Source organism: Cyclopterus lumpus, chromosome 21 (genome assembly GCF_009769545.1).
Source record: "Cyclopterus lumpus isolate fCycLum1 chromosome 21, fCycLum1.pri, whole genome shotgun sequence".
Classification (NCBI taxonomy): Eukaryota; Metazoa; Chordata; class Actinopteri; order Perciformes; family Cyclopteridae; genus Cyclopterus; species Cyclopterus lumpus.
In genome coordinates this window covers 1,609,694-1,622,104 of record NC_046986.1, presented here as the reverse complement: position 1 = coordinate 1,622,104, position 12,411 = coordinate 1,609,694, and the positions used below count along the sequence as shown (strand labels likewise).

The following is a 12,411-nucleotide window of genomic DNA, read 5'->3' as shown; positions in this document are numbered from 1 at the left end:
GAAGTATCAGATGACTACAAAAGTGATGGAAAATGTCAAGTGGTAAAGGTCTGAGCCTTTAATTGTTTCAGATTATCACCTGTATGAGATATGTGATGAGGTAGTAAATTCCAAGGAGTAATTTCACGAAAGATAACTCTACATTTGAGGAGGGTTTGTTCTTGGGGTTGGAGGTATTTATATATATATGTATATATACTGTATATATATATATATATATATATATATAGATATTGTAACTGATTGAAGAAATATTCAGGTGTCTGATTAAATATTACCTTTCTGAAAAACATGAGAAGGCTATAGTGAAGTTTAGTTTGCACAGAGAGCCATGATAGGCGAGAGTGCATATGTGTTATATTAGTTCTTATTGATCTGGCAGCTCGGTTTTGAACCAGTTGTAGTTTATTTATGTCCTTCTTAGCAGCTGCTGACCATTTTCAATCTTACAATAAACAAACGCCCAACACATATATGCTGTCAGATATATTAGTTACTAGAAATCTATTTTGAATAATCAATAATACTATGAAATCAGCACAAATTAGTTAGAAACCACAAAATGACCAGAATGTAGAGAAAAGGAAAGAAAAAGCTAAATTAGAGATTTCACCACAAACTATCCTCTTTTCTTGTCGATCAGGTCACCGACTCCACCAAGTCCTCCGTCACCATTGAATGGACCAAACCGGTCTTCGATGGCGGCTTGGGAATCATCGGCTACAATATCGACATGTGCAAGGCCAGTCTGGAGGAGTGGCACCGAGTCAACAACCAGCTGTGCATCGACACCAGATACACTTCCAAGGGATTGGTGCCCGGAGAGCTCTACAAGTTCAGGGTCAGCGCTGTGAACGGATCCGGAGAGGGCGACGCCTCGGTGCTGCCGAGCGCCGTCCAGGCTCTGGACAGACTTACGTCGCCCGAGATCGACATTGATGCCAACTTCAAGCAGACTCACATTGTGAAGAATGGAGGCACCGTCACCCTTCAAGTTGCCTTCCGCGGCAAACCGGTTCCTCTCGCCACCTGGTCTAAGATAGATGGTGAGCTGCCCGTCATGGGCGATATCAACACCACGGATTCCTTATCCACTCTGACCATCGAGGGCTGCACGAGGTACGAAGCGGGCAAATACATCCTGTCCCTGGAGAACAACAGCGGCCGCAAGTCCATCACGTTCACTGTCAAAGTACTGGACACACCCGGACCTCCAGGAGCCATCACCTTCAAAGACGTTATCCGCGGAGCCTTGACTGTTATGTGGGATGCCCCCACGAATGACGGCGGAGCCCGCATCCACCACTACATTGTTGACAAGCGTGAGGCCAGCCGCCTCGCCTGGCAGGAAGTTAGCGCCAAGTCCTCTCGCCAGATGATTAGGGTCACTGGTCTGGATATCGGTGTGCCATATCTGTTCAGGGTGATTGCTGTAAACCAGTATGGCCAGGGAGAAGCTCACGAGATGACGCAGCCCATCATTGCCACAGAGGAACCCGCACCACCCAAGAGACTGGATGTTGTTGACACCACCAACTCCACAGCGTCCCTGGCGTGGCTAAAGCCCGAGCATGACGGAGGCAGCCGCATCAGAGGCTACATCGTCGAATTCAGAGCTAAAGGCACTGACCGCTGGGTTGTTAGTGGAGAGACCAAATCCCAGAAGATGCTGTTGGAGGGTCTCATTCAGAACACAGAGTATGACTTCAGAGTCAAGGCCAAGAACGATGCTGGAATCAGCGAGCCTCAGGGCACCTTCAGCTCCGTGGTCATCAAGGAGCCTTGCATCGAACCGACTGCTGACCTCAGCAGCATCACCAACCAGCTCATCACCTGCAAGATCTCCAACACCTTCACAATCGACATCCCCATCAGCGGCAGGCCTGCACCAAAGGTCACCTGGAAGCTGGAGGAGATGAAGCTGAAGGAGTCCGACAGAGTCTCCATCAAAACCACAAAGGAAAGCACCACTTTGGTGGTGAAAGACAGCAAGAGAAGCGACAGCGGCAAGTACTACCTGAGCCTGGAGAATGCCGCCGGCGTAAAGACGTTCACAGTCACCGTGGCTGTTGTCGGCAGACCGACTGCACCCACCGGCCCAGTGGAAATCTCTGCAGTGTCCTCAGAGTCCTGCAACCTGGCCTGGTCCGAGCCAGCCGACGATGGAGGCACTGACATCACCAACTACATCGTGGAGAAACGAGAGTCCGGCTCCGCCTCTTGGCAAGTAGTGAACTCCAGCGTCAAGAGGACCACCATCAAAGTGACCCACCTGACCAAGTATATGGAGTACACCTTCAGGGTCTGCGCCGAGAACAAGTTTGGAGTCAGCAAGTCCACCGAGTCTGCTGCTGTTGTGATTGAGCATCCATACGGTGAGTTCTGTTCAACAAGTCCATGCCGAAGGTTACATTTACAAACGCATTGAAGGTTCACTCACTTCCACTTCTTTTCCACAGTTGCTCCAAGTCCTCCAACCCGTCCAGACGTGGTGTCCGTGTCGGCGAACGCCATCAGCATCAAATGGGACTTGCCGTATGACGACGGTGGCAGCAAGGTGACGGGCTACTGGATCGAGAAGAAGGAGAGAAACACCATCCTGTGGGTGAGGGACAACAAGTTGCCCTGCCTGGACTGCCAATACAAGGCGTCCAGCCTCATCGAGGGCCTGGAGTACCAGTTCAGGGTCTACGCCATGAACATCTCCGGATTCAGCAAGGCCAGCGAGGCTTCCAGACCCGTAGTGGCGCTCAATCCTGTTGGTGAGGGAAACGTTCATGTCTTAAATACGTAAACTAGTGACCTCTCCTCAGCTAAAACTATTAAAGAATCCTGAGTTACAGCTTGAATAAACTCCTCCCCCTCTGCTCAGATCCTCCTGGTAGACCCGAGGTGACGGACATCACCCGATCCTCCGTGTCCTTGTGCTGGACCGTGCCGCAGAACGACGGCGGCAGCCGGATCGTCGGTTACGTGGTGGAGAGGAAAGTCTACAGCGCGGACGAGTGGGACGACAACCGCTGGCTGAAGTGCAACTACACCACCATCAGTGAGAACTACTTCACCGTCACCAGCCTGGGAGAGGGAGAGACCCTCGAGTACCGCGTCTTCGCCAAGAATGCCGCCGGCGTCCACAGTGCCCCCTCGGAGGTCACCGGACCGGTCACGTGCAAGGACGAATACTGTAAGTTACAAAGTCAAGACAATTATTCACATTTATCATCAGTTTAGATTCGGAAACCTCATGATGGCTTTTATCATCTTCTTTTCCTCTGATGTGACACTTATTCTATCGTATAGATTAAAACCCTCTGAAACCCAAAATTGAAAAGCGCGTTTTCTTTAAACCAGCCAGAAGCTGTAAAGAAACGTCAACATTGTCAGATGTTCATCTTTCCGACAGTCTTTGAACACATCATGTGTGACGAAAGCTTCCGTCCCAAAAAAACAAAAAGAAGCCTAAAATGGTGAAACATTTTATCCTCAAATAAACTTTAATCAGATTGTGTAAAAAGCTCCTCAGTGAAACTATGACGTCATGATTGATTCATGTGACACCAACAGTCACAACAAGAGGAGAAACTTTGAGTGAACTTAAGGAAGTATATATAATATAGTATAATAATATGTATGTATATAAATATATATATATATATCTGAATAGAATATTTGATCAAAATGACTCGGAACAAAGATTATTGTTTGTGTTTGCTATAATATTGTAGCGGTATATATTGATCAAATATAAATCATTATTGATCTAATCGTCTCTTCTTCACCGCAGCTCCTCCCAAAGCTGAGCTGGACAGTAAGCTGGTGGGCGAGACCATCACGGTCCACGCCGGCACCGACCTGGTCCTGGACGGGGCCGTGGGGGGGAAACCGGAGCCCACGGTGTACTGGTCGAAGGGCGACAAGGTGCTGGAGCTCGGCGAGAAATACTCGCTGACCTACACCGCCACCCGAGCCATGGCCGTCATCAAGAGCTGCGACAGATACGACACGGGCAGATACATCCTGACCGTCAAGAACGCCAGCGGAGTCAAGACCGCCGCCGTCAGCGTCAAAGTTCTGGGTGAGCGGCCGAGAGACGTCATCGCCGTGAATCAGGTGACCTCTTCATAACCAAACAGTTAGTAACCCGCTTCCGTCTTTCAGACACTCCCGGAGCTCCGGCTGAAAACATCGCCATCAGCAGGGTGACGGAGGAGAAGTGCACGGTGTCCTGGAAGATCCCTCTGGAGGACGGCGGAGACATCGTCACGCATTACATCGTGGAGCGCCGCGAGACCAGCCGGCTCAACTGGGTCATCATGGAGATGGAGTGCAAGACGCTGTCGTGCGTCAGCTCCCGGCTGATCAAGAGCAACGAGTACATCTTCAGGGTCCGAGGAGTCAACAAGTTCGGGCCCGGCGTCGCTCTGGAGTCGGAACCCGTCATCGCCAGGAACGCCTACAGTGAGCCGCAGCACTTTAACAGCTCTACCTCGTGATTTGAGCGTGTTCATGATGATTCTTCTTAAATTTAATATTTTTATTTTGACGTCGTTCATTTAAACACTGTGGATTGCTAAATATACTTGAGATGCACACCGTCCCTTACTGCTCCAGCGTAGAACTAACAGGATGTGGGTTTGTTCCCGTGACTCTTCCTCAGCCTTCCCGACCCCGCCGGGCGCTCCGGAGCCCACGGCGGTGGGTAAAGAGCACGTCGTCATCGAGTGGCTGAAGCCCGAGAGCGACGGAGGCAGCGAGATCAAAACCTACATCGTGGACAAGCGAGAGACGAGCAGCACCAGGTGGACCCGGGTGAATAAGAACTACACCATCTACGACACCCGTCTGAAGATCACGGGCCTGCTGGAGGGCAGCGAGTACCAGTTCAGGGTGACGGCTGTCAACGCTGCAGGAGGCAGCCAGCCGAGCGACACCTCGCCGTACATCCTCTGCAAAGAGCCCACATGTAAGATTTCATGCACTTTAATCTTTAAAAACAGGTGCAAAATTCTAGTGGGGATCTCAAAAATAGATTTTTCGATTTGATGGAATTATGTTGCGACAAGTAGATATTCAACTGATTAGTGTCGACCCCATTCTACTCCCAGACACCCCGGCTTCTCCATCAACGCCTCGTATCACCGACACGACCAAGCACAGCATCAGCCTGGCCTGGACCCGGCCCATGTACGACGGCGGCTCGGACGTCAGCGGCTACGTGGTGGAGATCCTGGAGGAGGGCACCGAGCAGTGGTACCGCGCCACCGCCAAAGCCCTCAAGACCACCCAGTACGTGGCCGCCGGCCTGGCATCCAACAAGAAGTACAGGTTCAGAGTCGCCGCCATCAACTGCAAGGGCACCGGCGAGTTCAGTGAACCGAGTGCCGAGGTTGAGCCGCTGGAGAAAATCGGTGAGTTGGTGTCAGAAAATAACACAGAAATAAACCATAATATGCCACACTCATAGGCTTAGTATAACATCTCACTCAGTCTGACTAAGTTAGTTTCTCTTCTGGGTTTATTGCTTTAAAAAATTGCACCCAATTGTTTAATTGGGTGAAAGAAACCCAAATATACAACATATATTGTGTGTTAGCAGGTTATGTGAATTAAAACATGGAAGAAAACAGCCTCTCGTGGCCGAGTATTACAACACCTAAATGCATGTTCAGCATGTTTCCCCTTCATCAGTTTCATATTACAGCTTGAAGGCAGTTAAACTTCATTATTGGATCATCCTCTTACTATTTTCCACCCGCTCAGAAATGCCCGACCTGGAATTGGCCGACGACCTGAAGAAGACGGTGTGTCTGCGCGCCGGAGGAACCATGCGTCTGGTTGTGTTTGTTACCGGCCGGCCGGCACCAGTGGTGGCCTGGAGGAAGACGGGCGTGGAGCTGCAGAGCCGCGGCTACATCGAGACCACCGACAGTTACACCGCCCTGACGGTGGAGAATATCAGTCGCTACGACTCCGGAAAATACGTTGTGGAGGCAGAGAACCCGTCTGGCAAGAAGACTGCCACCATCCTGGTGAAAGTCTACGGTAAGGCTGACCGCGTCTCCTCAGATACCAAAGCGTACAGTTGCACAGAGGGAAGTCAAATAATTTGACTTTGCTTAGATTCATTAAGTTTGCAGCTTTAATTGGTTTCCCCTGGAAAAATTAACTCTTCTCCTCCTGCAGACACTCCTGGTCCTCCGAGTTCCGTGAATGTGAAGGACTACACCAAGGAGTCCGTGGTGATCACCTGGGACGTCCCGAGCATTGACGGCGGCGCTCACGTCAGCAACTACATCATCGAGAAGCGTGACGCCAACATGAAATCGTACAAGACCGTGACCACGGAATGCAGGAAGACCCTGTTCAGGATCACCGGTCTGGAGCAGGGAGTGCACTACTTCTTCAGAGTTCTGCCCGAGAACATCTACGGCGTCGGCGAGCCCTGCGAGACGACCGAGGCCGTGCTGTTGTGCGAGGTCCCGTCAGTGCCTCAGGACCTCCAGGTCGTTGATGTCACCAAGTCCTCCGTCACGCTGCACTGGCTGAAGCCGCTGCACGACGGCAGAAGCAGGCTGACCGGCTACGTCTTAGAAGCCTGCAAGGTGGGGACGGACAGGTGGAGCGTCGTGGCAACGGTCAAGGCCTCGGTGTCCCAGCACACCATCCAGTCTCTGACCGAGAACGACCAGTACCTGTTCAGGGTTCGAGCAACTAACAGCAGGGGGACCAGCGAGCCGATGGACACCGTCACTCCTGTTGTCATCCAGGATATCAAGGGTAAGAAGACATCATCTCACATGAAGTCAGTAAAGCTCCACAGAAATAATTCTGCATATAAATATAACTTGTGTATTTCAGTGATGCCCAAGATCGACATGACCAGCATCCCTCAGAAGATCGTCCACGTGCACCGCGGCAAACCCATCGACCTCAACATCCCCATCAATGCCAAGCCGCAGCCGGTCTGCTCCTGGTTCTTCTGCGGCGTCAAGCTGAAGGACAGCCTGGACCGCATCAAGATCGACAGCAACGGGAAATACACCCACCTGGTCATCCGCGAAACCACCATCAACGACACAGGAAACTACTCGCTGGAGGTGAAGAACGCCGTCGGCACGGCAAAAGAGGTCATCAAGGTCATCATCCTCGGTAAGGAGAAGTTGTGCCCGTTTAAGGACAATTTTACTGATTGAGACCCGAAATGTTGTAACCGTAACAAAAGTTACGCAAACGAGCTTCTCACCGGCCGTCTTCTTGTGTCCGTCCAGACAAACCCGGCCTCCCAGTCGGCCCAGTGAAGATCGAGGAGAACGACGGCGTGTCGGTGACAATCAGCTGGGAACCCCCAGAGAAGGACGGGGGCGCCAACGTCAGCGGCTACGTGGTGGAGCAGCGCGATGCCCACCGGCCGGGCTGGATCACCATCTCGGAGTCTGTGACTCGACCCTGCTTCAAGTTCACCAGACTGAACGAGGGCACCGAGTACGTGTTCCGCGCCGCTGCCATGAATCGCTTCGGTGTCGGCAGCTTCCTGCAGTCGGAGGTGGTGGAGTGCAAGAGCGCTAAGAGTGAGTTATCCTTCCATCACAAGTGTACTTTTCATGTCACGAGTCCAGCTTCTTTTGGCGCCATGAGTTCATGATGCACGAATACAGTTGTGGTTTCATCACCATTTGCCTCTGAACAAGCTCAGTTCAGTGAATCCCTTTTATTCATTTGTGTCCATCTGTTCCCGTGTAGCCATCCCTGGACCCCCGAGCGGACCGGAGGTGCTTGATGTCACACACGAAGGCATGACCCTAACCTGGCAACCGCCCGAGGATAACGGTGGCTCCAGCATTGCCGGCTACATCATCGAACGCAAGGAGGCGCGCTCCGACAGGTGGATGAAGATCAACAAGAACCCCGTCACCATGACCCGGTACCGCTCCTCTGGCCTGATAGAAGGCCTGGAATACGAACACCGCGTCACCGCCATCAACTCCAGAGGATCCGGCAAACCCAGCGAGAGCTCAGCCATCACCGTTGCGATGGATCCCATCGGTACGTGTGATTGCCATTGAATGGGCTTCATTCTGGAAAGCCTCACCACATATTTTGAATGAATCCCACCAGTCGGCATATTTCTCTAAAGTCCTTGTGTTTATGAACAGAGCCTCCAGGTCCTCCGATTCAGCCCACCGTCACCGACACCACCAGGACCTCAGTCACTCTGGCCTGGCAGCCCCCCGAAGAAGAGGGCGGTGCCGTCATTACTGGTTACTTCATCGAGATGCAGAAGGTGGACCAGGTGGAATGGACGCTGTGCAACACTACGCCCACCAAGATGTGCGATTACACGCTCACCCACATGCCCCAGGGCGCCGAGTACAAGTTCAGGGTCATCGCCTGCAACGCTGGTGGTTCTGGAGAGCCTGCCGATATCCCTGGAGTGGTCAAAGTCCAGGAGATGCTTGGTAAAAACCCATAAATCAACTACCTGTCACACTTTTACTTTGTTTTAAATTATTCAAAATTCACATGTTGTCTTTTAATCTGTACTTTAATATACATAATCTGTGTCTTCCTCAGGTCATCCCGACTACGAGCTGGATCACAGTTATGAGGAGGGCTACGTGGTGCGGCAGGGTGGAGTCATCCATCTGTCTGTGCCCATCAAGGGGAAACCCATCCCGATATGCAAGTGGACCAAGGACGGGCGCGACATCTCCCACCGGGCCATGATTGCCACCCATGATGACATCACCGAACTGGTCATCAAAGAGGCGCACAAAGACGACACCGGTACCTACGACCTGGTGCTGGAGAACAAATGTGGCAGGAAGGCCGTATATATCAAGGTGAGCAGTTCACCTTGCAGATAAATGTACTTCAGTACCAGAAGTAGAATTTAAAAAAATGTGGTTGGAACATAACCTGCCGTGTATTGCCCCTTCAGGTGAAGGTGATCGGTCGCCCAGACATCCCAGAAGGCCCTCTGGAGTTTGATGACATTCAGGCCAGATCGGTCCGGGTCAGCTGGAGGCCACCGTCAGATGACGGCGGCTCCGACATTCTGGGATACATCGTGGAAAGGCGGGAGGTACCCAAGGTCGCCTGGTGCACAGTTGACTCCCGGGTCATCGAGAGCTCTCTGGTGGTGAAGGGCCTGAAGGAGAATGTGCAGTACCACTTCAAGATTTCTGCCGAGAACCAGTTCGGCATCAGCAGATCTCTCAAGTCAGATGAGGCTGTTACACCGAAAACACCACTTTGTGAGTTCTGCTTTGCGATTGTTCTGAATGTCCAGTTCCTTCTGATGTTTGTCAAAAGTTCCACCGTGTACAAGTTGGTCAAAATAAGTTAATAGACGGTGTTCTGATTAGAAATACACATTGAACACAATTGATATGTGTAATTTGATTGCTTCACCTCCAGGCCCTCCAGAGCCTCCCAGCAATCCCCCAGAGATCATGGAAGTGACCAAGACCACGGTGTCTCTGTCCTGGGCCCGGCCACGGGACGATGGAGGCTCCCGCGTCACAGGGTACTTCGTGGAAAGGAGAGAGGTGTCGACAGAGAAGTGGGTCCGACACAACAAGACCCACATCACCACCACCATGTATAACGTCACCGGTCTGATCCCCGATGCGGAGTACATGTTCAGAGTGGTGGCTCAGAACGACATTGGGCAGAGCGAGCCCGGTCCTGCTTCAGAGTCCATGGTCTGCAAAGATCCCTTTGGTGAGTTCACATTACATGAGGCCTATTTCTGCATGAATAAACTGATGAGTAGTTTAAGTAGACAACAAAGACAAAGATAAGTTGAACTTGTAAAATACTGTCACTAAGGTTCCCCCTGAGTATTAATCTCCTCCTGCCTGCCTCCTTATAGACAAACCCAGCCAACCAGGAGAAATCTCCATCATCTCCATCACCAAAGACTGCATCACCATCCACTGGCTCAGGCCAGAGCATGACGGCGGAAAGGAGATTCTGGGCTACTGGATCGAGTTTAGGCAGGCGGGAGAAAGTGCCTGGAAGAAGTGCACCAAGGAGCGCTCCAAAGATCGCCAGTTCACCATGGGCGGTTTGATGGAGGCCACCGAGTACGAGTTCAGGATCTTCGCCGAGAACGAGACTGGACTCAGCCGACCTCGACGCACGCCCATGGGCATCAAGACCAAACTGAGCGGTGAGCTGCTGCAGAATTCAGATGCAGACCTGTGGCTCATCTTCAACACGTACCTGTGTTTGTGGAAGAAAATGTTGTAATCGCTGGACTTGCTCACAGCAGCGGAATAAATCTATCACCCACATTTGTGATGTGAAACCCGAATGTTTATGTTTTTTAAATATAGATATGTGCATGTCAATGTGTTTTACAGCAAAAAGTAAAAAGCGGAAGAAAATCTAGATTTAACTAAAATCTTGCTGATGTTTGTGCAGTTGGTGAGATTCCAGCTTTGAAGGAAGAGATCCAGGACGTCACCACCAAGCTTGGCGAGTCCGGCACTCTCACTTGTGGCATCATTGGCAGACCTCTACCCGAGATCAAGTGGTACCGCTACGGCAAGGAACTGATCCAGAGCCGCAAGTACAAGATGAGCTCGGATGGCCGTAACCACTCCCTCATCATCATGACGGACGAGCAGGAAGACGAGGGCATGTACACCTGCAGGGCCATCAACGAAGCCGGAGAGATCGAGACCAGCGGCAAACTGCGACTGCAGGCGGCGCCCCAGTTCCACCCCGGCTTCCCTCTGAAGGAGAAGTATTTCGCCGGGGCGGGCACGAGCCTCCGCCTCCATGTCGTCTACATCGGACGTCCCATCCCTCAAATCATGTGGTTCTACGACAAGAAGCCCCTGAACGCATCCGAGAATGTTATTATTGAAAACACTGAAAGCTACTCCCACCTGGTGGTGAGGAACGCCCAGAGGAAGACCAACGCCGGCCGCTACAAGGTGCAGCTCAGCAATGTGTACGGAACCGTTGACACTGTGCTCCGCGTTGAAATCCAAGGTACCACCAGACTTCTGAGAACAGGAACTAGTAAAAGAATATAGTCTTCAAGTGAAGACATCTGTATTAACTTCAAATTCAATTTGTTTTCTCCAGATAAACCATGCATCCCTGAGGGCCCTGTTGTTGTTGACGCCCTACTGAAGAGCTCAATTGTCATCAGCTGGAAGGCTCCAAAGGATGACGGAGGCTCCATGATCACCAACTACATCGTGGAGAAACGTGAGGCCAAAGAAGGCGAGCAGTGGCACCTGGTGTCCTCCTCCGTTTCTGGCACCACCTGCCGCATCCCCAACCTGATAGAGAGCGCCGGCTACTACTTCAGAGTCTCTGCCAAGAACCAATACGGAGTCAGCGAGTCTCTGGAGATCCCATCGGTGGTCATCGTTAAGAGTCCATTCGGTAAGTCCATGCATATTTTGTTTGCCAGTTTTGGGCTTCTGTGGCGACATTACAGAGGCAGGACTAACTTCACAGATATGTGTGAGCACTGCAATAACATGCACTGTTTACTTCTTAGAAAAACCTGGCATCCCACAACAGCCCTTCATCATCAGCTCCACCAAGGACTCCTGTGTGGTCTGCTGGAAGCCTCCAAGCAGCGACGGTGGAGCTAAAATCTCCAGCTACTACCTGGAAAAACGTGAGAAGAAGCAGAACAAGTGGATGTCAGTAACCAGCAAGAAGATGGTGGAGACCAGCTTCGAGGTCACAGGCTTGATCGAGGGCTTCGAGTACGAGTTCCGCGTCAAGTGTGAGAACTTGGGCGGTGAAAGTGACTGGAGTGAGATCTCAGCGCCGATCATCCCCAAGTCCGACCAGTCTCCCCGTGCTCCCGCGTTCAGGGAGGAGATCCGGGACATGACCGTCAAATACCAGGCCAATGCCACCTTTGTCACCAAGGTGCATTATTTTAACTACATTTAATTTTGCTTTCAAGAAGTCAAATGCTGCGTCAACATGTATGAAGGTCTAGAGGTGTCAAAGCTAGAAGTGATTATTGTGCATGTGTTTAGTTTTTTTTTTTTTTTAAAGAGACACCCAGAGACAATGAGAAGATTGACATTTATTTTTTCAGTAATTAACGAAAATATTGTTTTCATGACCAGGTGGTGGGATATCCCAAACCTCTGGTGAAATGGTACCGCAGTGGAAAAGAGATCGAGGCAGATGGAACCAAGATTAAAGCCCAGGAGTTCAAGGGAGGCTACTACCAGCTGGTCATCACCACTGCTGATGAGACCGATGCCACCGTTTACCAAGTCAGAGCCACCAACTCCTCAGGATCCATCTCTACAACAGCCAACCTGGAGGTGGAAGGTACTGATATAATGTTGACTATCATGCATCCTCTGCAAGTGTAATTCCTTAAAATTGAATAAATCTTAATGAATATACATTTTAATT

General features: G+C 51.1%; 1 protein-coding gene across 1 annotated transcript in view; it reads left to right on the top strand.

The window, feature by feature from the left end:
* ttn.2 (titin, tandem duplicate 2) overlaps nt 1-12,411 on the top strand; it is a 197,493-nt gene that overhangs the window by 177,465 nt on the left and 7,617 nt on the right. The window contains exons 225-245 of the mRNA XM_034561708.1: nt 644-2,375; nt 2,460-2,762; nt 2,873-3,184; nt 3,785-4,075; nt 4,159-4,458; nt 4,658-4,963; nt 5,106-5,408; nt 5,761-6,042; nt 6,184-6,777; nt 6,859-7,149; nt 7,269-7,568; nt 7,741-8,043; nt 8,154-8,456; nt 8,572-8,840; nt 8,939-9,254; nt 9,418-9,723; nt 9,875-10,174; nt 10,429-11,004; nt 11,101-11,406; nt 11,525-11,907; nt 12,114-12,324. Coding sequence (XP_034417599.1) covers nt 644-2,375; nt 2,460-2,762; nt 2,873-3,184; nt 3,785-4,075; nt 4,159-4,458; nt 4,658-4,963; nt 5,106-5,408; nt 5,761-6,042; nt 6,184-6,777; nt 6,859-7,149; nt 7,269-7,568; nt 7,741-8,043; nt 8,154-8,456; nt 8,572-8,840; nt 8,939-9,254; nt 9,418-9,723; nt 9,875-10,174; nt 10,429-11,004; nt 11,101-11,406; nt 11,525-11,907; nt 12,114-12,324 — 8,287 coding nt within the window. The remainder of the gene's footprint in view (nt 1-643; nt 2,376-2,459; nt 2,763-2,872; nt 3,185-3,784; nt 4,076-4,158; nt 4,459-4,657; nt 4,964-5,105; nt 5,409-5,760; nt 6,043-6,183; nt 6,778-6,858; nt 7,150-7,268; nt 7,569-7,740; nt 8,044-8,153; nt 8,457-8,571; nt 8,841-8,938; nt 9,255-9,417; nt 9,724-9,874; nt 10,175-10,428; nt 11,005-11,100; nt 11,407-11,524; nt 11,908-12,113; nt 12,325-12,411) is intronic.